The following is a 26,474-nucleotide window of genomic DNA, read 5'->3' as shown; positions in this document are numbered from 1 at the left end:
TAAAACCTTTGCCCAGACTGGGAGCTGAATTACTCTGATATTTAGCATGAAAATTAATTAAGCACCTGAAACTTTTCTGCTGTATCACAAGTTAGCTCCAAGCTAGGGGCAGTTTTTGCTGGACAGCAGCTTTGTCTGCTCTGAGTATGGTGCTGTTACAACGTGCCAGATCTACACATGGAATTATTTATGCCTCACTGGAGTGCTTAAATATGAGTTTGCAGCAGTGCTGTCCACTGGCCTGGCTAACAGTTTAACACCAATTCCTTTAGACACTGCTCTGTCATGATAATCTTTCTTTTAGGACATCAACCAGAAGCTGCAGGAAGATAACCAGGAGCTGAGGGACCTTTGCTGCTTCCTGGACGACGACCGGCAGAAGGGCAAGAGGGTGTCCCGCGAGTGGCAGCGGCTGGGCAGGTACAGCGCCAGTGTCATGCACAAGGAGGTGGCCTTGTACCTGCAGAAGCTGAAAGAGCTGGAAGTGAGGCAGGAGGAGGTGGTGAAGGAGAACCTGGAGCTGAAGGAGTTGTGTGTGTTGCTGGATGAGGAGAAGGGAGGAGGGGCCGGCAGCCGGAGCTCCATCGACAGCCAGATCAGCCTGTGCCAGCTGACTGCCACCAGCGCCTACATCAGAGATGTTGGGGATGGCAGCAGCACTTCCAGCACGGGCAGCACAGACAGCCCAGACCATCACAAGCACCACCCGAGCACCAGCCCAGAGCACCTGCAAAAACCTCGGGGGGAAGGCAGCCCTGAGCACCAGAAACACAGGAGCATCAGCCCAGAGCACCTGCAGAAGCCCAGGGGTTCTGGCAGTCCTGATCATCACCTGAAAGGGCCCAGCCCCGAGCATCACAAAACCATTGTCAAAGTACCTGAACCACAAAAGCACAGCAGCAGCAGCCCAGAAACTATCCCAAAGCACGTTTTGAGTAGTAGCCCTGAACACTTTCAAAAGCAGAGGCCTGGTGGTAGCCCCGAGCATCAAAAGCACAGCGGGGGCAGCCCGGATCACCTGCAGAAGCACACGCCCAGTGGAAGTACAGAGCACCTGCACAAGGTGAGGGGTACGAGCCCAGAGCACCTCAAACAGCACTATGGAGGGAGCCCAGAGCACCTCAAACACCTCAGCGGAGGCAGCAGAGAAGGGACCCTCAGGAGACAAGTGACAGAGGAGCTGTCCCCTCACCACAGGAGTTTGTACAACGGCATGAATGGTGGGTCAATGCTCGGGGCGAGAGCTCGCTTTGGGAATTGCTAAGGTAGCTCTGCAGCAGCAATGGTGTTGGGTGTGAAATGGAGGGCAATGAGTCTGGTGTCACCATTATTCCTTTAGCAGATCACTTCATTGGAGCGCACGTTTGTCCATCCAGCAGGTGTGGGGTAGATTAAAGAAGAACAGGAAAAGTGCATTTGGAGTTTTGGTGAGGAGAAGCTCTCAGCTCTGACCCTGCTCTGTGGCTGGTAGATGTAAACTGTTTGTCCCTAGGAGGATTTGTGTTTGCATAAGAGAGGGCTTGCATTATGTTTCTTGTCCTGCCTATATCTGAGTCAGCAGAGTAGAGGTGAGTGTCTCCAATTTCATTTCCACCTTCCTAATCTGCCTTGTCTGTAGGTTTAAAGACTTTAAAGTTTCCTGTTTATTGATTGAAGGCTTCATATATCCTTTTCCATAAACTTTGGAAAAGACCCCAGATGAAGAATAGGCTCAATAGAAATGAATCTGATTGCTCCTAAAGCTTTTCAAAGCCTTGAGTTTGCATTTTTTTAATCATAACAAATTAAAAATTTAGGAAGATCAAGAAGGGTTTTTTTTTTTTTTGCTGTTGTTATTGCTGCCTTTTAGAAAGGATTCCAATAAACATGCCTATTTTTGAAGAGCTGCGTATCCTGACTGATAGAAATAAATTATTTGTCTTAGAGTCACAATGTAAGTATTCTGTTATTTTGAAAACTCCAAAGTTCAGATGTCCTACTCTGCTGTAGAAATAACTCATTTTAGACTTAGCAGAATTCCTATAGCCTGCTGCCTTTTATTTCTTCCATGTGCTTTGGGATGTTCTCATGAAAGCAATTAGTGTCCTAGTTAAAAACCCTTTTCTCAGACCTCTGCACTTTGATTTGATGTCGAGCTCTGCAAAAGTGATGATTTTGCCTTAGGAAATTGTCTTGGATGGAATTTGTTTCCATTTCACAATCAGCTGTGAGAAGCTGTTGGCATCAGTGGAAATGACCACGTGGGTTTCCTTGTGAGATGGGTGCTGTCCTCAGAATTTGTCACACTGGTCCAGTTGCCTGTTGGGATTAACTTGCACAGTGCCTTCAGTTAACCCCTCTCTGCAGGGGCAAATCCACTTTGTTTTCAGTGAAATGTGTGTTTGTGACAGGGCTGACCAACCCCAACATGGTAAGTGTACTGTAAACTCCTCTTTTTAAAGATTTTAAGGTGATTAATAAGGTGAGTGACAGATATGTGAAGATAATTAAAGTTGGTCTTGCACAACTTCCATTAAATGCTGTATTTTTCTCCATCCAGTTCTTTGTGTTAACTATTGACCTTCTGTAAGTAGCACCAAGTATGGAGCCAGATTTCCTACAAGTGCCTTGTTTCTTGCACCCATGATGTTCATCAGTCCACCACAGTTTATGTAGGAAGGTGGTCCAAGGTTTCAAGTACGTATTTTTAAAACTCACTCATGGGAAAAGGAAGAGATGGTTTTTGTGCTGTCAGCATTGCAAGATTTCTGCTTGTTTGGGTTTTTTTTTTCCTCCAAGTAGCCTTGTTAAGAACCAAATTCCTAACAGTGCAGTGAAAGCAGTTGTTACTTTATTTCTGAGCTGACTGGCATCCTTTGTGCAGCATATTTCAGCTGTCAAAAGATTGGACTCAGGCCACAAGGTGCTGGAGAGGGCAGCTGGTGCTTTGGGAGGATCTTTATTGACTTTAATCAGAGCTTTGCCTGCCCTGTGCTTTATATAATCACTTTTACAGAGAAGTCCCCTTTGGTTTGACAACTTCTCTCACCAGAAACTTGCCAAACCTCTTTTTTTCATATTTATGTAATTTAATGCAAGTTTAAGGTTTAATTCTGACATCTGTCTGACCTTGATCCAACTTGGTAAGACTCTTGACAGCTCTGCTGTGAGGAAAAGCTTTAAGCTTTAGGGAAATACTTGGTCTTCACAGCAAGGCTGAATCCTTCTGGGTATTTTGTGTTTTGATTTTGTCAGCTACTGCAAAGTTGTGGGCAGCAGTTAATATGGAAGTGGTGGAAGTGCTGGTCATTATAGCTTGTTATTGTTGTGAAAATGATGTGTAAATCTTAATTTGGATTTCTGTATGTACCTGACCCTGCCAGCTGAGTGTAGGCAATAAAAATCCTGATCTTGTTGTAAGGAATGCTGAAATTGTGACATTGGGAGTTAGGGAATGGCCTGGAAACCTGGCCCTAAACCCTGATGAGCAATACCAAAGGGCAGGATTTTGATTGTGATCCCCAAGTCATGCAGTGAGTATATTGTATCAGATTGGTGGAATCCAGTTTGTTTTCAAGTTTGGAGTCTCTCTAGCAGGCAGATGTTTGCACATCTGTGTCATGAGTTTGCAGGGCACTTCTAAACTTGTGGACTGTCATGTGAGCAGCAGGAATCAAGTGCTGGTGACCCTAAATGATGAATGGCAGAGACAGTGCTATTCAAACACAACGTGTTTTGATATTTAAAGGAGTAAAATGCAGTATTTTAACTACTTAGTCAGAATTTGCCAGAGTCATTACAAGCCTGTCCCACCTGCCTTGGTCTGAACTGGACTGTGAATCATGTCTGAGAGGAGAAGTTATTCCTCTGCATGTCAAACCTCATTCCAAAAGTGCCGTGCTCTCTACCTGGGCCTGATGTTGCTAATTGGAAGCAGGTTTGTGAGCAGCCTGGCTATTCCTGGAGCAATGGGAGCTCCTAGCAGCTCCCATTTAGCTGGATTTGTGATCCTGTCAGCACTGGTGCCCCCAGGGAAGCAGTGGATTCCACAGGGTGCTGTTTGCTCCCCCAGAGCTGGGGCTGTGGGATGGATCAGAGAGGCTGCAGCTGCAGCCAGAGCAGTTGCAGTGTAATATTCCAATGCCATCAGGAATGGGATGTGCAGCTGGAGCTGCTTTGCAGGATGTGTTTATGCATTAATCATTGGCCTCCATGCATGTTTTAAGCTATGTGGGAAGTTACCTCAGCCTCTTGCTCACAGGCACAGCTGAAGGAATAAAGGATGAGGTGATAACATTTCCTTTCATAATTCTCCTCATCTTCTATGCTCAAAGGTTTGATCTTGGCATTTTTTCTTGTATGACATGCCAGCTTTCATTTATGAGATTTATAAGGCTTTAAAAAAAACCCTCTGCTTCATGGTTCTCCTGCATATTTTTCTGAAATGAGTGTCCTTAGCCTTTGGAGTGTCAGAAAATGGGATGGGAGAGCTAAATTTGGCATGGTGCCTGTTAATTGAAAACACATGTATTTAATTCTAGAGGTTTTAACCAAATAAAACATGATAACAATCTTTGGCTGTAATCACACCTAAATGCTCTGGGTAATGAGAACAAAGGTATTTAGGATAGAAAGATTGCTGAAATTAGAGAGAAAATGCCAGCAGTAAAAACATTTTGAGAAGAGAGCATTAATGCACCCTAGAAGAATATGTGACAATTTAGCTCTGACACAGATATCTGGGGTGTAAGTGCCTCTATAAATTGATCTGCTTTCAGCATTTGCAGTCTAAGTGTTGGTTTTTTAATCTAAGTGATTTATTTTCAGCTTTCTATTTTAAGAAGTCCTTTGTTTTACTGTGAGCTTTGAATTTTGTGTGAAAGGAAGGTATCCAAAGGCTTTCATGTGTGCTTCTTGCTTCCTGCTGAGGTTATTAATGAAGAGAAGTCAAACTGCTGACTAACACCTCCTGTGCTGCTGGGGGTGTGAGGGCTCTTACAGAGCAAATGCAGCATCACCTCTCCTTGAGCTAAGGTGTTTGTAGGCTAAGCAGAGACTCAGCATAAATTTTGGGCACTTTTTCTCTTATAGATGCACTTGTGAGAAGGAAAAGTGAATTAGAAAACACTGCACTGAGTCAAAAAGAGGAAACTGCAGTGTGACCACAGAGAGGAAAAAACTCAGAGCAATGTTACTGAGTTACCTGTACCCTGTCTGTGCAAACAGCTCCCCTTTGCTGGCTGGGAGTGGGATGATGTCATGTTGCCATGCATGTTTGCTTACATGTTGTGTTTCTCAAAGCTGAAATGCAAATAATCTGTCATTAATGGCACTGCACAGCACTCTGTGTGATTTGATCCTGGTGGCACCCACCACTGCACATCTGGGAGCCTGAGGCAGCATTTCTTACTTTTCAGTGTAACCAAAGGCTACAAGGATCTGTACAATGAAGTGACATCATGTTTATTTCAGGTATTTAATTTTGAAGTGTGGAGCTCTGAAGCTTTGTCAGTCAGAGTTTTTCAACAGAACTCTGAAGGTTTGATGTCAAACTTGTAAATTGGTTCTAGCTGTTCCACACTGTAAGAGAACTGGGGCATGAGATGTGAATATGGATGTGACTACAGCATGCTGCATTTATTACCCAACTCAGTTTTTTGTGGAGTGATTTATCATGCTGAAAATGTGTTTTGTAGTATCAAAGCATTGAACCTTCTAGTTCTATGTTGTAGAACTTTTGGGAGAGGTTTGCAATTCCATGTCCTTAGCTTCACTGACAAAACTAATTTGGATTTGCACATTTTGGTGTGTGTGGATCATCCTTCCAGCAAAACTCTTGGTATGTTACTGGCAGAGTTCAGCCTCTCCTTATGGAGTGTGGCCTGGTTTCACAGGGCTGTTTGGGCATTCAGCAGCAATTCCTGCAGGCCAGGGGCTGATCCCAGGGGCACACAGGGCTGGCTGCAGTGGGATGGGCAGGGGCACTCAGCTGCACAGCCCCTCCTGCTGCAAGGCTGAGAACCCCCAGCACCTTCTGGGAAATCCCTGCAGAGAAGCTGAGTTCTTTCTCATGGTGATTGGGTCAAGGTGTGTGAGCCATTTGCCTTTATCTCAGAGCTTATCAGGAGTTTGCATGGCTGCCAGTGTTGTCTGAAATAAGTGGGCACACTTGTTATTTTATTCTTCTTAGTGCCAAATGGCACGTCTTCACCTTAAAGCCTTGTCTGAGTCCTTACATACAGAGAGTACCTTTAACCTGAGCTCAGGAGCTCGTGCATCAGCTCCTCACACAGCTTTGGGAGTTAGTGCTGTGAGTTTAGAACAGTAAAATAATGGGTTTGGAAATATTAGTGATTACATTGTAAAATTCTCTGAGCTATGGCACTTACAATGCAGTCAGTATATTACAATAACTTTTGGTTAGTGCTGCTTGTTTAAGACATTCAACTTTGTAGTGTATATTATGTTTGCCAGTCAGAATATCCTGGCTCTACTGTTCATCTATTAATGTTTTTTTTTTTTTTAATTTTAAAATTTTATTATGAACTAAACAATGGGGAGTTGTGCAGGGGTTGGAGCTGAATGGGTTAAGAGTTTGGGAAGAGTGGCAGGCAGTGTAGTGTGGGGTTCAGATTTTGTACTGCCCACACACAAAGTGCAGGGATGTTGACAGGAGTAAGGGACAGTGAGGCATTCCAAATTACAGGGTATTTAATGAGGTATAATAAAGCCTTGTGTACATAAGAAAATGACTCTGGCAATGAAAATTCATTGGCTTCTGAGCTAGTAAGTTATGCCTTAATTAGTAAACTGAAGCACAGCTCATCTTGGGTCATACTGTCATGTGCAGAGATATATAGTTACTGAGGGAGCACTGAGAATTATCTTCAAGTCATGATCTTGATGTAAATCCTGTCTGCCTGTGCTTCTTCACTGGTCAAAGGGTGGTATTTGTGAAGAGAATCAGCTAGGACTGAAACATAGCTTTGGATTTTGCTTAATGCAGAAAGCAGTACAATAATCTGTTTGAGAGGGGATGAGTTATACAAGTATAACATGGGGGGTGATGGGCATAAACTGAAGTTGTCTTTAAAAAGCTTAGCAGTAATGATATTACTCTGTGTAGTGGACTTTGTAAATTTATTTTTTAAGTGCTTTTAATTCTGCAAGAGTTTGGTGTGCAGCATGGAAGTGTGTGCAAATGTATTGATTGTGAATGGGAAAGCTGCTACCTTGAGCTAGGCTGTCTTAAAAGATGAACAGTTCTGTGGAGGCTGTGAATAACAAATAGTCTTAGTTCTACTGGTCACTTTTGGGGAATATTTGCATTGTTTCTGTGACATTGATGGGGAGTGAAGAAACCAGCAGCTCTGGACCTGTGTAGTTCAATAAGAACATGTTTCTTCTACACTTTATTTTTTATTTGCATGGTTTATATGACTTTTAATGGTTTGTAAAAGTGCATGGAGTAAATGAAGTGCTTATTTGGACCAGTGAAAGAGCAGTGCTCAAGCACTGTCAAGAGTAAAAGATGTGTCCTAGCTGAAAAAGCCCAGTGAGCCACGTGGTAACCAACAATATGGAATGTCTCCTAAAGATCTCCTTTTTGGTACTTCCTCAAGGTTACACAAATTAATCCCAGAGCCTTTATGCCTGTAATATCAAACATCTCTACCCTGATCAGTAGTGAGATAGCTCCTTCCCATGTTTGACCTCAAAACTCACTAGATTTTTCACTGCATCTCTTTAAGCTCCTGCGAGCTGTGAAAATTTGCCTTGATTGACTGTGGAGCCTGTACCTGTGACTTGGATTCAAAGGAAAATAGCAGAAAATACCCTTTTTACAAAGGGTACAGAGCTTGTTCATCACTCCATGATAAGCTCCCACTTAGGCCAAGTGCAGAAAAGCTGGAGAAAAGCATTGATTGCTGACCCACATCCCCTCTTGGCTTCTGAGTCTCTTTTTGGTTTACACTGGACAAACTTTAATGATGTTCAAAATCCATCTTATGACTTTTGTGGTCTGCAAACATTACTGAGGACATTAAGATCAGCCTCTAAAAATAGTGTTGAATTATGAAAAGACAAAAAGAACATTCCACTGGAGGCAGATGAATATATCAAGCATAAACACATGAATGCTGTGAGGCAGAACCTGCACATTGACTCAGATCCTTCCAAGGATTTGAGCACTTCACTCCTTGTTGGCACCTGACTTGCACTGAAATGGGATGCTCACACAGAACAAGATGCCTAAATATCCCCCTCATGCACTGCTCTGAATGAAGTCACTTGTCTGTCACTGTCATTCATCTTGTTTGCTTGGGTCCACTTTAGAAATTTTATGTAACCTGAAGTTAAATTTTGAATTTTAGGTTTTTGTACTGTCACTAAGTCCATAAAGAAAACATGACAAGAAAGCATTCCAGCAATGATTTTTTCCTAACCAGCCCTCCAGTCACCAAGACCAAAGGCTCTTCAGTGTGAACTGAACAGCAGAAGACACCAAATCTTTGTCTCTTCCAGGTACAGGTGCCAAGAGCTCTTTGTTTCATTGCTGGTGTTGGGACTTGATGCCTGGCCTGCACTCCTGTCCACACTCCTGAATGCCACATAGAGACCTCTTAAAACTGTAGCACCTGAAGGTATTTTGGTGAGCTATGAGGACAGAAGATCCTGAGTTTTTATTCTAAAAATTCCTAATTTCAGCATGAGGGCATTGGATTTGTGTTTTAGCTTCTCCATGAACATAATCAAATGGGAAAGTTTTTTGGTTGGTGTGGGTTTTTTTTTGTTTTTTTTTTTTTTGTTTTTTTTTTTTTTAAACTTTGGAGTGACTGGAATGTTGTATTCAGCCTGTATTGTTGGGTTGGCCAACAGCATAGAAATGACTGGTCAGACTGTCTTGGAAGCATGGATCCCAGAGTTTTATGCTGTCAAGTCATTCCATCACCCTGGATTTGTCAAGAATTAATTGGACAGTGTTCACTCCTTATATTGATCACAAATATTACAAATGCATCCAGTTGTATCCCTGGCTGGGAAGCTCCAAAAGGAGATGTAGCACAAAAGGACTTGCATGACCCACTTTCATGATAACTCTACAGTAATGCAAATTAAAGTGTATTTACTTATCAACTGCCACCTGGAAATGTGTCCTTCAGGCACAGAAGTCAGTTTCCTGGGCAACATATTCTAATTCCACCTTTCCTGTTTCATGTGTTTTTATTTTCTTTTTTTAAACTGAAAAAAGAGAGTTGATTCCAGTGTCACATTGGAAAGTGGATGTTTGAAGGATTGGTGAAGAATGTTTGAATGAGAAGCAGTTTCTATTAGTGTTGAAAGCAAAATAGTGTTGAATTTATCACTGAAAAGATCTATAGTTGAAATGTAGCAAACCTTGGCTGTGTCTGCTTTGTGCTTAGTAGAGCTGCTCATGTGTTTTTCAGTCACTTGATGTTAGATATTGTCCTGCATGTCACTTAAACCTAATGTAAGATTTTTGGATATTCCTTGTCCTTGTTACAGGGGAAACAGGATCTTGACTGCAAAGATACAATCAGGTGATGCTTGTTCCCAAATTTAACACTTAAACGCTTTTAATACCTCTTATTTTGTTAGATTTTGATTTGTTTGTGCAGTGCTGCTCAGAAACATCCTGATGCACAGGAAGCAAATAGGCTCTGGAAAATCCTGGGAAAGAATATCTAGTGCAAGATAAAAGTTACTAGTAGGTTTTTACTCCCTGGAATGAGAAAAATCTAGCTAGTGTTTGCATTTTATTAGGTAATGTTGCTCCCCAGGGAAGCAGGAACATTTTTGTGAGGCTTGTTGGTCTGTGGCTTTGCCCATCAGGTGTCAGGGGGAGTGGCTGCTGCCTGAATCAGCTGTTTGATTTACATCCCAGCTTTTGGGACTACTGGGATGGGGCCCAAGTGCCAGATTTGTGTCCCAACAGTGGGAAGGGTTCTTTGGGAGAGTTTCTTACTGCTCCAGGAGTCTCAGCAGAGCACAGGCTCAGTTGGCCACACCCAGAGACACCTGTTGCAAACAAATTTCAGCAAACATAGATTTCTCTGTTTTAAAGGTGTAAATCAGAAGTGGCTCTTTGCCCTGTAGTTTGTAGGTCCAGTTCTGTTTCTGAGCACCATCCCTTCAGCAATCTAAATTCAGGATTCAATTTCTAACTGAGGGCTTGAGCCAGCTCAGATCTGTGGAGAACCAGGGGTGGGTGAGACTGTAGACCTTGGCTTGGCATGATTCTGGGTTATCACCTGTGGATCTGTCCATGTCCTGCTCCATCTCTGTTTATTTTCCATGCCATGGAAGGTGTGCCCTGATAGCAAACCAACCAGCTGGGCTAGAGGCTGACTGTGTGCAGCTGGGGGATTTTGGGGAGAGCTCAACAGACATGGGGGTAATCAAACCTTGAATCTTGTTCTGGTTTTGTCATCATGTGTTTTTATGTGTGTTGTGCAGAGAACTTCTCCCTCTGAATACAAAGCCAAGTGCTGAAAAGTCCAAACCAAAGTGTAAGCCAGCAAAAGAAATGTTCAGTGACACCTATTTTCACAGATTCACAGTTTATTCTGGATTGGAAGGGACCCACAAAGATTATGGAGTCCAACTCTTTAGTAAATGGCCTGTGGAGATTGAACACACAACCTTGGTGTTATGTGCTGAATTCATCATCAGGGGGAAAGACTGGAAATCTGTAGCATATTGGTCATCAGATTAGCAACATTTATGCCTCTTCTGGAAATGGCCTTTGCAGTATGTCTGTCCTTTTCAGGCTCAAAAGTTTCTGCTCTGGTTCGTGCTGCAGAAGCTTTCTGAGCTCCATGGAGTCCTGTGAGCTTCTGAAAGGTGCAGAGCAAGTCAATGACACCAGAGGTGGGACTGGGGTACCCAGGGGAGAGGAGGATGTTACTGCTTCCCTTTGCTCCCTTGCTTGCTGTGGGAAGCCATTGGAAAGCCCTGTCCTTGAGCAAATGCCTGCACTTGTCAGTAGTGCCTGGTTCCCACTCACAGCTCTTATCAATGCTTCTGGAAACAATGTACCAACCACACAAATACTGTCATCACCTGTGCACTAAGAACCTGAGCTAAACCAAAGACAAGGCAGGATTAATCAGCCACCAACTAATGCAGATTTCCTGAGGTTTTGCTGCTGATTATAACATTGCATCAAGCCAGGTTTCTAAGAGCTTTGTTCTTAGATTAGCCTGTTTTCAGCATGGTGCAAAAACTGGGCTGAAGTTACGTGCCTAGAAAACACCTTTCTGAACAATCAGCTTGAGACAAACACTTTCAATGTGTTTCCTTTCAAAATCAACTTTTAGGGCAATGTTTCCTTCCTTCCTGAATTTCCTGAATTGAGCTAGTGGGAAACAAAGCTATTTTTAGTTCCCTTTTGTGTGTGCAGCATTCCTGTTAGAAGCCATTAATGTACCTTTTGCATTTACAGGCTGCTTAAAGGTGTCCTGGCACACAAAGTGATTTACAATGGATCCACACCTGAAGGGCTGTCATAGCTTTACCAGAGGAGACTCTGTTTTCTGTCCTGTTTCTTGTTTCTGACCTGCTTTTTACTGTTGCAGAGTAGCTGTGTAGCTTGATTTGGGAAAAGAAGATGCTGGTACCAACCAGGGCCATGGGCAGCTCTCTGCTGTGGATTTCAGGCTGCTAACTGGTCCAATCCAAAGGAGCATTCATCTTCCATTAGAATAAAAGTTGCAAATGAACATTCTTGAGCTTTAAAAAAGAGAGAACACATTATTTTGGCAAGATGGTCGGCTGGCCCTCAGCATCCATCAGCAGTGTGGCATGTTGTGACTGTGCCAGGGAGGGGGGAGGTGGATTTAGCAGATCTAAATCTCCACGGCGAGGCTCAGGCTGAACATCTGTGACTTGGCAGATGTGGAAGGATTTGGAGCTGTCGTGGCTGGGTGCCAGCAGACTCCGTTCTAGCAGGTAGGTGGCTGCTGCTCTCTGTCAAGCTCTGCGGGCTGAAATGTTTGTTTAAAGTCCCGTGGAGCCGGCGCTGCGTTCAAGGAACGCCGGGGAAAGTTCTCCCTGTAGTGCCCAAAGCCGGAGCGCTGCTGTACGAGATCACTGCCGCAGGCTCGGCTCCAGGAGGGTCCGTGAGCGGCCCCGGCAGGGCTGGGAACTCTGCGGGGAGCCGGGATGTGACATCCCGGGGGGCAGCCCGACATTGCCGGCAGGGGGATGCACTGACAATCCTGCACAGCAATCCTGCGGGGAGCCGGGATGTGACATCCCGGGGGCAGCCCGACATTGCCGGCAGGGGGATGCACTGACAGTCCTGCACAGCAATCCTGCGGGGAGCCGGGATGTGACATCCCGGGGGCAGCCCGACATTGCCGGCAGGGGGATGCACTGACAATCCTGCACAGCAATCCTGCTCAGGAGCACCAAGTTCTGCACTCCCAGCAGCTCCCTGCCCTCTCACCAAATGTGCTCCGAGTGCAGTCTGATGGCTCAGACTGGGCAGAGATTACAGACATTAGCACTGCTGCTGTTTTCATTTTAATTACAAACCAGAGCAAACACCAGCTTGTGTGTCCTGAGCAGGATTTAGCAATTTGTTAGTCTTTTAATTATCTCCTTCCTAATTAGATTGTTCTGATTATTTGGTAGTTGAAATAAGTGTATATTTTTAAATTCTAGAGGCATAACTTTTGGAAAAAATTCATTGCTTTTCATTTTGCAGACATTTTGTCTTTTTTGCTGAAGTGCAGGAGCATATGGTGCTTCTTCTGAGGTAGCACTTGTCTAAATATCTTTGCTTGTAAAATTTTCTGCAGAGCCATATAATTTTCTCTTGTAAAAACATTCTTGCTGTATTTAACTAGTTTTATAGCTACTTAATGGGATTATCACGTTTTTATAATTGCAAACTTGTAATAGATGTAGGTCAAGAAATTAAACTCTGAACCCTTAATAAGATAAATGAGCAGTAAGTAGTTAGAAAATCAAAGAGAGTAGTAAGAAATAGTGATAATAGTATAAAGAAAATTAAATAGTTTATTAAAACACATCTCAGGTATTTTGAGGGGGTGAAAGCAGTAATTTTAAGCTGATCTCTTGGGCTATCACTGACAGTCAGTAGACACGGAATGCTCTAATAGTGTCCAGAATCCTCACATGGGAGCTGGTTACATCTCTGTTTGTGTTCAGTCTGGTGAACAGGCTTCCCAAGTGCTGGTGTTCCTTCAGAGCCATGGGAGGCTTGAGCCTGCATTAAAAAATGTAAACCAGCAGCACATTCATCTGTGTACAATGAAGGAAGACTGGAAATGTTCCTGAGTGTGGCATAGCCAGGAGAGTCAGAGCAGTGGAATAACCAGAATATTCTGTATATTTTTGTCTACATTGCTAGACTCTTACCCAGCATGAGAGATGATTAGTGAGAGGCTAATTGGCCTGTTAAATAAACATCTTTAGAAATGTATAAAGATACATATCTCAGGAATGATGCAGATGTAAAACTCTTCTTGCACAGCAGTGGGAAATCCATTCCAGGGGCAGTGTGCCAGGCTCCCTCTCTGCTGCCTGGGGCATGCTGAGCCAAGGCTGGAGCTCCTCACAAACCAGGTTCCTTGGGGAATGCTGCAGGGATGGAACATCTCCAGTGCCCAGCAGAGAAGGAGCTGGCCCAGTGATGCCTGGGGGGCAGAGCTCTCTCCCCTGCAGGATCACAGGGGGAGCAGCACAATTGCTGGAAGAGGAAAGGCAGCAGAAGGATGGACTGAGCAGGATCTCCTCTCTCCTGCAGCTGGCTCAGCACTGATTGCATCTCTGGGGAAACATCACTCAGAGCTGGAGGTAGCTTGTGTAGCTGGAATGAGAGCAGGCTGTGTTTGATGCTGGAGGTTTGGAGCCACACCCTGCTGAGTGCAGACAATGGAGCTGCTCAGAAAATAGTTTCTGAGAGTTTTTTTGGGAAGAAGAAAGTGGATGAAGTCAGCCAGATTCAGAGTTATATCTAAGAGTGCATGGGTTGTGAAGTGAAGGATTGAAAAAATGTTAGAAGGGCTCTGGGCAAGGGAAAATGTCATAATCCAGTTACTCAAAGTTGGATTATGTTGTATTTGCCTTGTTTTTGAACAGCCTGAAAATGAAGGTGTGGGAGAGCAGAACTAGATTAAAGGATAACCAGAGCTCCAGCATTTCTAGGTTTGAAATGGTAGGACAAGCTGTAGGTGATGATCACTTATATATCCCATGTTTGTGGTGCTGAATACAGCTGAAGGGTTTTGCTAATGACTGTAGTTTTTCAGTCAGTCACAGGTGTCAGTTTGGTCTCCTGCCCACTCATTGTGCTGGCAGGTGGAGACAGGACATTTATCACTTATTATTAGTACCAGCTGTGCTGCTGCTGGTCCCACCAGCTCCCAGGGGCTGCTCAGGATTTGTGTTTCTGTAGCATCTCTGAGCTCCCCGTGGCTTTTGGTGTCCTGAGCACTTGGAGGAGCTTCTGCCAGTGTTTGCTCATGAGTGGGAATGGAGTTTTGGCAGTCCTGGCAGCTGATAATCTGCAAAAGTGAGTTTCATTTTGTGTGGCCTCCCCTCCTCTACCCAAGTTCTCTATGAAGCAGGATTCTTCCCCCATGTGCTGGAAGGCAGAAATCTTTCATTATGGAGTGTTTAATTTTTCAAATGAATGCTGCCACAGTATCAGTCAATATTCTGTGTTAGTTGAACTGTGCTGTTGAATCTGAGTTTTCCTAAAAAAGGAGAAAGCAAGCAAAATATTTTTTCTATCCGCTTTTACTAAATTAATCTTAATGATTTATGCAAGTCGTTACTATGGGTCCTTTGATTATTGTTGCTGGTGGAAAAGCAATTACATTGGAAAACCAACTGCAACTCCATTGTGAGATTAAACCCTACAGTTCTAGTTCTTTTCCTTGATTTGTTTTTAATAGTGGGTGGTTTATTATTCAGAGTAAGACAGGGATCCAGGAATCCCTCCTGGCTCCCCTTGTTAGTCCCTGCTAGCAGCTGTTTGGAGTTTGTGGCACTGAGAAGTTCCTACAGGTGCCTGTGCTTTGGGGCTTGGAAAAAATGCCAGGTGAAGTGAATCTGTGAGAATCTGATGGTTCATTTGGTGTGTGGCCATACAGGGTAGCAGCTCATTTAGGAGACCACTTGTCTCATTTTAGTTCAACTAGAAAATGCTCACTCAGCTGCACAGGTAGGACTATCCATCTGTGCACCTATTATGGGATCAGATTAATTAAAGAAAAACAGTGAATTAACTCCAGTTACTAAGGTTGCCATGAATTGTTCAGTAATAATTTAATCCTCTGATACACAGGTAGCAGGCACCTTATAACTAACATGTTAAACTACAAATTTCTGATACAACATGTGTTTTGAGGGTTTTAAAATTTTGTTTTCAGCATTGCCAAATAGCCTTACAAAGGTAGAAGGTTTGAAAGCTTTATTGGGTAATTTGTAATGCTTAGTTTTAGCCTTAGGACTATTTCTAACTATAGCCTGAAGTACCTTTAATCTCTCAGTTTGTCTGAATGGTAATTCTGATAAATTTAACATGAATCAAAGGTACTGTGGGATAGAAGGCTTTCCTGGAAGGTTACTCAGAAAAGAAAAAGGTTTGGTTTTAATTGCACAGGCTGATATGAAATTGTCTTTCTGGTTTGAAAACAGAAAGTGATTACGTGCAATTGCCTGGAAACATCCATCCATCCATCCATCCATCCATCCATCCATCCATCCATCCATCCATCCATCCATCCATCCATCCATCCATCCATCCATCCATCCATCCATCCATCCATCCCACTGCCAGGGTGTTTGTGAAGAGAAAATGTTTATCAGGGAGGTTTTTATATTTCCAATTTCACTGTAAGGCAATATGAGCTTTTTAGGGAAATGTGTAGTTGTGGGCTAAATTCACACTCACCACCCCCCATTCCCTTCATGCTCCTGTACAAGGTTCCAGCTTGGATGTGAATCTCTTAGAGGGAAATTCCAAGTCTGTATCCAAGGGATAGGTCAGTGCAGGAAGGTGCACTGGGGATGACATGGAGCTTGTACAAATAAGCTCAATATTCACATTGCAGTCTCTCTGAGATGCCACAATGAGGGAGAAAATAGAATTAACACAAGTGTTGCCAATCCATTACTGTGCTGAGAGCAGGAAATCAGCCACAAATTAATGTTATGGAAGTCTGGGAGCCATCCTTGCTGGGCACCAGGCTCTGCCTAGTGCTTCAAAGAATTGTGAGTGGCTTGCACTCAGGCTCTGTGACAATCTGTGCTTGCATTTCTGGAGATTGGAGTTGGGCTTTGCCTGCTTCTTTTTGACATCACTGGTGACAGCTGAGGGCCAGCAGTGTTTGCTAAAGAGATAAAATGTTTTAGGCTGATGGCTCTTCTTGAAGAAATGCAGATTTTAGTCACTGATAATTGAAAATTACAATTACTGTGTGATTTTGGAGGTGGTTTGGAGTGTTTTTCCTCTTAAGCCAAGGAATTGCTTAAAGCATTTCACTGGAAAATGGAACTAGATGGAGAAATGTGGTGGTTAAATTGTGGAACCTGTGGATGAAGTTCTGCTGTGTTGCAGTTACTTCTGTGGGCATCACAGGAACAAACATGGTGCAGTGGTAAGCCCAGAAACCTGAGGGTAAATAATTTATTGAATGTATCCTAATGTGAGATGTTCTGGTGTTACATATCTGGAATGAAAAGAGCATCACATGATTTTTCAGTCAATCTTCTTCACTAAAGATGTAAAAAAGAAAAATCCATATACACTTACAGCCCAGGTTATTTCTTACACATGCAGGAGAGAGATCTGAAGTACAATCAAGGAAATACTGAACCAGGATTGCTGAGCTTGTTTTCCTGCCAGGAGTGGAGTCCTTGAAGCAGGAATAAGAATTAGGATTGCCAGGAGCAAGAACTGACCTTTCAACACTTGGGATACTGTAAGTTGGCAGATCACAGGGGTAGTTCCAAAGCAGAATTCCCAGCCTGCCCAACCCCATTTTGATGAAAAATGGAATGTCAGAGGTAGAGGGAATATTTATCTTGCTGCAAAGAACCATTCACACAATGATTATCTTGATTTTATTTTCACAGGAACATATCTTTGGTGTTTAATAGTCAATACCTTCTTTGAGTCTTTGCTTCCCACAGTAACCCAAGTATGAAAAATCAGTGGGAAAACAGAGAAGGAAACAGGTGGGGCTGGAATAAAGCCTTGGCACAGTTGGCCACGTGTAGAACATCTTTTAGAGCATTCACAGAGATGAAAAATTGTGACCAGTAAACCATGGGGAGAAGGGATGCAGGGATTTGGCTTTAATTTCATTTTTAGTGGGAAGAAGAAATGAATTTGAATGAGAAATTGATCATGCACAGTGTGATCCTCTCGCAGGAATATTGCCATTGATTTCTGGAGGAATGGGATGTGCCACCTGGTTTGCCTGTGACTGTGCTTTTCTCTTGGTACAGACTAATTCACTGACACTCCAAAAAGCAAAAACCACCACAAATAAACAAACAAAATCTACTTCACTGCATGGAGACTAAATTAGCTTTTAAATCTCTAATATGATTGTTGTGGAGCTGTGGAGGCTGAAGAAACATTCTCCTTGAAATTTTGCTGCTCAGACTAACTCCAGGCTCTTCAGTAGTGGCAATGGTTAATTCATTTTCTAAAGATCACATAGATACATGAGGCTGAAACTTTGTGATTTATTTTGAGCTCTGAGGAATATAATATGAAAACCTATTCAGGTTTTACTGGCTGGCCAGAGAGTGCAGTCAGTTTAATGAGACACAGCTAAATTCACCATGATAAAGTGCTGCTTCGTGCATGAAATAGATGTTGTGGTCCTGTGCTGGTGATTGATGATTTATTACCTTCAAAACTGTAGAGCCAACGTGCAGAATTAATTTTGAGCACATTATTCATTGTTTTTACCTCCTGGAAACTTGTATGATTGATACACATAATTTAAAAAAAAAGACCAAACTCAAAAATTAACTATGAGAGATTTTAAGGTTGTGCATTTTACAACACCTCCTTCTTCCCCACGAGATGTTTTACAAACCTAATGTAGCCTCAGTTTGTGCTGCAGAAGATGTTGATAGCTCACTTTATTTATCAAATTCCTGGTTTTACCCTGTGAAGCTGGGAGCATCAGCTGGGAACCCCAGGCACTGGGACTCCACTCCCAGGGAAATGCCCACAGCAGGGCTCCCTCAGCCAGGGGAGTTTTCAGCTCCCTGAGAGTCTTGTAGCTGCTTTTACCCTTTAACTTCTGGGGAAAAAAATCTGCTCAGGCAGAGGATTAGCACCAGAAAACTGAGAGGAGAATCCACAGCAGCAAATGGAGAGGGGAGAGGTGTGGTAGAGGCAAGGGAAATGATTAATGTGCTGTGGTTATCTCTCTGGAGCACAAGCACCCCATGACACAGTTTTGGGATTTCTTCTTAGGGTCTGCCTCTTGCACTGTGGGGATTTGAGGAAACCTGTGCTGCTCCCCTAGTGGGTCCCTTACACTCAGGGCTCTAAAAATACCCATTTACATACCAGCCTGACCTGGAGGTCTCATTTTGGCAGTGCTGGGTCTGTAGGCTGAGTGCTGATGGGTGAGAAGCTCAGCTCAGCAGTGTCAGCCTCCAGGGCTGTTGGTGTCTGCTGCTGGAACCATCAGCATCAGCTGTGCTCCCCAAATCCAGGGAGTCAGGCAGTGTGTGCTCTGACAGGCTGCACAGCAGCTCAATGTTGGACTTGGGTGCATTGTGTAGGTCCTGAAGCAGGTTTGGTCCTTGCCCTGCAGAGCTGAGGTGAGCCCCTGACTTTGCTTTTTAGAGGTTGTTTCATAATCCTGCTTCAGGCTGGGGCTGAAGGTTGACATGAGGGCTCAGCAGTGTCTAGGCTGACAAAAGCAAAGGCTCTGTGTTTCATTTAATCCTTTATTCATTTCAAAGGAAAGAAGCTTTTGCAAGCAAGGCTCTTCTCAGCATCTGGAAGCTGAGCAGGGTCAGTGTGAATTGTTACCTGGATTTTTAACCTCTGCAAAGAACACTGGTATGTTTGTGGTGGGAAAACCATTATCCTTTGAATCAGTCATAAATACCATGAGGGTAAAGGTTGAAATATTAAGCTGAGATTCTTTCTACTTGCTCTTTGAAATACCCAAGACCAAGAGCTTGAAAGTTTTTCCAAGGCTCTCTGCAGACACTGGTGGTGGAATTATCACTCAGTTTTTGTCAGGAGCTGCTGTGTGGTGCTGCCATGTGCTCCAAGCAACCACAGCCCCTGTATCCCCCTGTCCTTAGAGTCTCTTCTCTCCTCACAGCACCTGTTTATTCTCTGTATCACAACCATCCTCACATCATCTCTTGTCCCTGCCACTCTGCAGGTGGCTTGGCAGATGAAATAGATTTAATTATAATAAAAAGTGCTTGCTGAGGGTAGGCATGATGCAGGATTATGCCAAGAAGAATCATTCCGGGGAAAAAAAATCCTTTCTCTGACCTGTTTTCTCTCTTGGAAATTCTGTTTCCCTTTTGTTTTCCTACACATCTTCAGAAACTTAAGTGCTGAAGAATTTTATGGTCTGTAAGCCAGTTTTTTGGCCTTCATGTTTAAATAAATAAGTATCAGGTGACTGTTCCTCAGCTGCTCACAGCTCCTCTGTGTATTGCAGACACCAAGCCCTGCAGTGCAACATTTCAGGGAATATTCTGTTTGGTAAAAATCAATCATCAAATTCCTTCTACATCTCCCTGTTTTGTTATCTGTCATCTTGGATTCATCAGAATGATCCATGTTTGGGTTTTCATTCCCAAATCTGGCCAGACTGTCTGAGGAACAACTGTGGCTATGAGACAGTTTCCTTAAAGGACTCTTGGCACTCAGACTTCACCCCTGGAAAAATTGTGAAATTTCCCACATCTCCTAGAGGTGTTCTTCCTTCCTCCAGGTGCTCAGGGCATGAACTTTGAGCACTTCTCAGCCTTGGCTTTGCTTTCAGTGGTGAAACACATTTTGCTGATTTCTTTTGCAAGTGCTGCTTCGGTTCTCTTCTGTCTCTCTGGTGTGCTCCTCACTCTCCTGTCAAAGAAATAATAAACTTTTCCATTATTATTATGAGTGATGGAGGAAATTAGCATAGTGCAGAATCTCCTTGTAAGTTTAAAATCCCTTTTGAGTGCTGTCAGAAGAGACACCACAGTTTGTTACTATCCCTGAGACAGGAGCCCATGGTCACTATCAAAGTCTTGATGGGTGATGATCAAGCTCCTCTTTTTCAGGAAGTGTGAGATGTGACAGATGGAACAGGTGGCAGCCTGGGCTTCATTTTTTATGTCACAGAGATGCTGTGTGTTTCAGTGCTGGTACAGTGTCCCTTCCCTGGATATTTAGCAGACAAAAGTGGTTCCTCAGGGTAGGAAAAAAAATAAAAGTCTGGCCAAGAGCAGCACGTGCATCAAAACTGCTGCATTTTGGAATACAATTAATCAGTGGAATTAAAACTTCTAAAAAGCTGATTGATGTCAGCAAGGAATGAGAGATGGTCTTGAAACAGGATAAAACTTTGGGATGGAAACACTGAAGGGTTCATAGCCTAGTTTAGATGCCTTTAAAAGCAGGGAAAGGAGATGAACTGTACTTTCTAAAGCCACAGGTGTCATTCCAGCTTCTGCTTCTGGAAATTCAGATGGCTTGAGCTTTGTGATCTTCATTGAATCCTGACAAAGTTCTCTCTCTCATTCTGTCACACTTGCAGAAGCTTCATCCTCATGTTCCAGGGCAGAATTTGGATTTGATGCCTCCCTGAGGATGAATTGCTCTTGGTGTTACATGCCCACTTTGCACTGTGGGCTTCACTTTAGCTTTTGCTGCTTGAAAGGCAAAAAAAAAAAAAAAAAAAAAAAAAAAATTAGAGAAGGAATTAATGTCTTGTACTGGAAATCTAGAACAAATTTTAACCAACTCTGGGAGTGTGTGAAGCTGTCCCTCTGTACCTGCTGTGCTGGAAGGTTTGGTTTTTTTTCCAGAGGGAACAGAAATTAAAATCTTGTACATGAATGCACAAAAAACCCCAAATATTTGCCTGACTAATGAGTAAAGCAATTTGTTTAATGGTGTGTTTGTTTCTTATTTTTTTATATTCATTTCCTTAGAGAAATCAATCTGAAATCCTTCCCCCAGCTGAGGTTTTGCAGGTGGGCAGTGTCAGCAGGAACAAGAGGTTTCTGAAGGACAGGAGGGGAGGGAAAAAGGGCACTGTGCAGTTTCTAGGCAGTATTCCTTACACTTAATGCAATGAGTGCTCAAAATAATAAACAGATTTGGTGTCAAGTTTTGGAGATGCTGTCCCAGAGCCAAGAAAAGAGGAGAAAAGCAGGAAGCACTGGGCTGTGCTGAGGGTGTTTTAGTCTGCCAGAACACAAATAGTAACTGTTCCAAAGGGACAGCAGAGGTGGCAGAACTCTGAATTGCTGTGCTGAGTGTGCAGGCCCTGGAAGCACAAACATTTGCTGTGTCAGAGGGGAGAGGAGCACTGTGTTCAGCAGTCCCATCCTCCTGGGGACAGAGAGCCCATCCTGAGCTGTAGGGATGCTCTCATGTGCTGTCAGCAAGGATACAGCAGCTGGAAGTGGCCAGCAATGGGTTGCAGTGCAAGTAGTCTCAGTGCTGACACTATTTTTACTTGTCTAGGCAGCATCTTGATGAAATCAAGGGAGACTGAAAGAGTTTTGAAGTGGAAAGGAAATAATAATGATGCTTTTCTTGAGACTAGTTCTTTTCTCAGCCATTTCTTCACTTCTTTCCTCAGTAAGAGAGGATCTGACTCCTGGAGATGGTTTAATCTGATTTAATAACAGCTGGAATACAGAGATTTTTTGTTTGGCTGTTTATGCATCTTAATACATCTTGTTCCTTTCACTTTCTTTTTTCTCCCCAGAAGAGTTTTAACAAATCAAAGGCACTGTAATGAGGAGGGAAGAAAATGACTCCTGTCCATAGAGCTGTGGAAATTAAATCCCTCTTTTCTTTTTCCTTCTCTCTTACTAGAGAAGGGCCTTGTGAACTTGACTCCATGCAACCAGCCCCCTGCAGCCACAGGGGTGTAAAAATGGAGCAGATGAGATGCCAAACCCTTAACTAATTTAAGGTGGCATAATGCAAAGGGCTTCTGACTGATGGAGAATTTGGCTTCATTTTAGATCTTCAAGGCATTTCATACATGACATCAAACAATGACAGCTCTTCTGAAAGCTGCAAAGATTTGGATAGTGGCCACCCCAGTGATGCAGAAGTTTTCCTTTTCTATCTTCCTTCCATACCCTGACTTTTTTGTTTAATAAAATAGTCCATTTTACCTGGTAAGCTCAGCCAGTGTATTTTGTGCAATTCATGACATAGTTTGGCTAAAGCTGTGCTCTGCACTGTGGATCTGGTTACCAGGTGCAGCAGAACTTCAAAAATGAGATGAATTGAACTGTGGAGGGAGTTTTCTGGGTCTCACCATTCAGCTTTGGGGTTCCAAGTGGAGGAATTTGAGCATCATACCATACTTCATGGGTTCTTTTATTTAGAAGTAAACAGCTCAGCTGGGATCTCTTAGCCTGATGTGAAATTCCAGCTTGATGGTTTTCTGATAAATAGTCTGTCTCCTGGCCTTTGCTGAAGCTCTAGGAAGGAATGAAAGCTGCATGTAAAGCTGCAAGCACAATAAGCTGTATTTCCCTTTTATAGGGATTTTTACCAGCAGTTATTTTTATTGTGTTAGCCCCACTGATTTTTCCCTTTTGTTCTTTGAAGGCTTAAAAGTAAAGCTTATCAAAAGACAACAGATTTTTCAGTATTTTCTGGGAAGGTGAAGGAAAAGCCTCATGAAGAGGCATCAGTTGAAACATCATTTTACATCCCCTGGGCTGGGTGAGTTGCTCATGTTTGAGCCTCTCTCAGCTGCAGCTTGGACTCTGCAGGGGTCTGGATGGGCAGAGCAGTTTTAATGTCAAACAGGTGAGGGTGTGATGCACATGGGGTTAAACCTCTGACTTACAAGAGCATCTGTATTGCTCTCCCTTTGATTTGCACCTGAAAATGTCTAACAGGCACATGGGCTTGTATAAACCCTGACTGTGAGGTGCTCCTTACTCTGAGTTTGGAGTAATTTCATCAAAGAAAAGGAAGCAAATACCTTCATATCTTTGTAGGCTAAATCTCCTTTCCCTGATTTCATCACTGTGACTTTTGATCTTCACTAAGAGCAGGAGCAGGTCCCCAGCCCTGCTCCCTGGGCTCTTGCTGAACCAGTGCAAGAGCAGCCAGGGAAATAAATACCTGCAGCTTCCCCCAGAAAGTGCTTTTTGTTGTCAGCAAAGTATTGGAGCACTGACCTTGCAGATGAGTGGGAGCTGCTGTGTGCTCCTGCTGTTGTCTCCTGTGGGCTTCACTGGGGAAGCACTGGCATTTCAGCTGGGGAGGAATCCTGCTCCTCACCTGGAGTCTGCCATCACAAACCCAGGTATTTATAGCTCATGCACCCCTGTGGAAAGTGCTGCTGTTGTATTTGGGACACTTCAGATCTATATTTAACTCTGTTACCTCCAGTGAAAGCCCTCACATCCTGCCTGTTAATATTCCTTAGCCTGCTCTCAGCTCATGCCACATGTCATTTCTTTTTGCCTCTAGACAACTACTGCCATATGTCTGTAGGTTCCTAAACAAGGAGAATGAAAGAACTTTCAGGCAAATGATGAGATTAAATTGACACAGTGCAGGACAGGAGCTGAAAATGTTAGACTGCTGCTATGCCCTCTCAAATGCCCTTTTAGCAGCTAAGAAAATCTGCCTTTAAAAATGGTTGGGACATGAAAAGAGAGTGACATTTAAAAGTGAACAGAGGAAGCATCTGCAGAATTCACAACCAAGGTGTGAGTAGATCAGGAAGAAAACCCCAGTTAAAGCAGTGATCAACCAGAAGTTTTTCCCAGAGGAGGTCTCAAATATTTGTCCTTCTGTCACTTTTTTAGCAAAAGATTCAAATATCTCTGGGAGTGAAACCACACTCTGGATGGTGTTTGCTTTAGAAATGAGTCATGCCTGGGAAAATAAACTTACTCAAGATGCATCCCATGGCAAAACAAACTTGTTTGAGATCAACTTACTTGAATATCATAAATTAGTCTAATTCCACTGGAATTTGATATCAGTTAACCTTAATACAAATGTATGTTTTTTGTGTAAGCTTCATTGTTAATAATAAGTGAAGCTGTGGTCATCTCCTCCTTAGAGGCAAGAGAAAGAATTAATTGGTGAGGGATAATTGGAAAAGACTTTAATCTCTGAGGAGAGGCAGGGGGAAAAGTAAAAATATATAAACAAGAAGTAACTTCAAAAGACAGATTGAATCTTTATTTTACTTCTAAAAATGTTGGAGGTGCTCTATGAAATGCAGTAGCAGGAAATTGAAAAGCAATGAAAGAAATTAAGATGTTTGAACATATAAATAAAATTTGATACTTAGAAGCAATTCATAATAGAAAAAAGACTGAAATGTGGCTATTAGGGACTCATGAGTGACAGAGCAATCTGGCTGCAGCTCAGTGTGCCAACTCCTGTGTGCTGCAGCACCAACTTGATTAGACCATTTAAAAGCTGTGTTTACCCATTTATACTGAAGCTTCATTTCATTCTCAAGTCCTACCCCACCAATTGTTTGTAATTTTTTTATAGGTCAGGCACAGAGCTGTGCTTGTTGGGAGGGATTCCCTCTGTGCAGAGCCTGTTTGCATTTGCAGTGTAGCTGCAGCTTGTGTTTGACTTGCACTCCTGTGAGCTCAGCCTGAGGATGCTGTGATTTTAAACACTCTGCCTTATTTTAGTGCAGTGCATGGTTATAATTAAGGGAATTTGCAAGCAGAAATTTGTTTGGGTTGGATGTGCAGACATAACACCACACAGATTGCATTCTAAAGATACACACATACCTCTCTGTGAAAATGTGGCTGAGCAGCCAGGGAAGAGGTTGAGTAGAGATAAAATATGAAACAAGGGAGGAGCCCTCCACCAGTGTCTGTGAATGAGAGCTAAGGCATTCCTTCCTACAAATGCACCAGGATCAAGGGGGAAGAGGTCACAGGACCATAGAGGGAGAGGTGCAGTATGTGCAACCTCATCTATTTTTACACTCACTTATCTTCCACTCCCCTACCACCTTAATTTGTTTTATCTAAGTGAATGGATTGAAGTGAAAAATTAAATTAAAAGGGACCAACGAAACAATTTTGCCTTGCAGCTTCCTGCAGGGTATGGATTTGGAGGAATTTAAATTCTTGACTAGAAGCAGGTGAAAGGTTGGTGTTCCATCTGTCCTTTTGCTGGAAGTGTAATAAACTCCAGGTAACAGGTAAGGATGTTATTGCTCTCAGGCTGATAAAGTCTGCCTGGGAAGTGCTGCTTCATTCTTTTAAATTACACAACTGCCAAATTATAAACAAACTGTGGAACACAAGGAGTTGTTATGAATTTTATCTCTTTCACTTTGCCATGCTCAATATCCTGCCCTTTATTAAACCACCTAAGGGATGGACTGTGAGAATCAAGAAATCTCCTGCAGTTCCCACTTATTGCACTCCTTGTTGTTACTAGAACTGCTGCCTCTCATGTAGAAATGGTGTCATGTCTGAGGGATATGAAAACCACCTCTGAAGCACTGGAGCCTTTCCTGCTTTGTGCCTCTTTCCAATGGGTGTGGGATAAATCCCATAAATGTTGAGACCTCACTGTGGAGCAAAGCAATGAGCAGCGCTTTGGAACAGATTCTAGGTCACAGGGGTTTTTGAAATGTTATTTTATTTTACTTCTTAAGATATAAATTTAGAAACTCATTAAAGCTTTGTCCTTATGGATTAGACATACTTAAAACAATGGCAGGATTTTCTCTGAAGGATATGATGGAATTTGTTGACAAGATTAAGGACGGTGTCACCCCAAGCCCACAGGAGTCACTGAGAAGTTCACTGATAAAGGATTTGGATGTGGCCTCCAGAATTTTGCAGGTGGAAAGAATAAAAAAAAAAAAATCAAAGGCAGCTTGTTTTCCTTCTTGGATTAGGAATAATTCATTGCTACTTCCTAATAGAAACCATGGGCATTGATTTTCCGTGGATTTATGTGTGGTGCTTTACAAGACTAATTTTTAAAAATGGTTTCTGTTGGCAGATGTAAGCAGTCTCCTGCTGCACTGGCTGAACAACTGCCATTAAGCAAATGGTTGTCATTAGCAGGTACTTTTTCAAGCTTCATTTTGTTTAAGTCTATTTTTTTTATCCAAATATCTGCAGAATTGCAAAATAGGGGGAAAAAATCCATATCTAGCTCAGATTGCTGAGAAATCTTTAGGAAAATTGGTTTATAAAGCATCTTAAAAAGATGGGCACAGCTGTATAGTGTTGACTGTGTCATT

At 42.9% G+C, this 26,474-nt stretch overlaps 1 protein-coding gene across 6 annotated transcripts in view; it reads left to right on the top strand.

Annotated features, from left to right (window-relative positions):
* The window catches only part of CCDC85A (coiled-coil domain containing 85A), a 142,841-nt gene that overhangs the window by 85,933 nt on the left and 30,434 nt on the right, over positions 1 to 26,474 (top strand). For all 6 annotated transcript variants that reach the window (XM_079329444.1, XM_079329445.1, XM_079329446.1 and 3 more), the window contains exon 3: positions 305 to 1,220. In XM_079329444.1, coding sequence (XP_079185570.1) covers positions 305 to 1,220 — 916 coding nt within the window. The remainder of the gene's footprint in view (positions 1 to 304; positions 1,221 to 26,474) is intronic.

The sequence above is a fragment of the Erithacus rubecula genome (genome assembly GCF_903797595.1).
Source record: "Erithacus rubecula genome assembly, chromosome: 2".
In the NCBI taxonomy this organism is placed as follows: domain Eukaryota; kingdom Metazoa; phylum Chordata; class Aves; order Passeriformes; family Muscicapidae; genus Erithacus; species Erithacus rubecula.
Note: the sequence above shows the minus strand (reverse complement) of the source record. Positions and strands in the feature narration are given on the sequence as shown.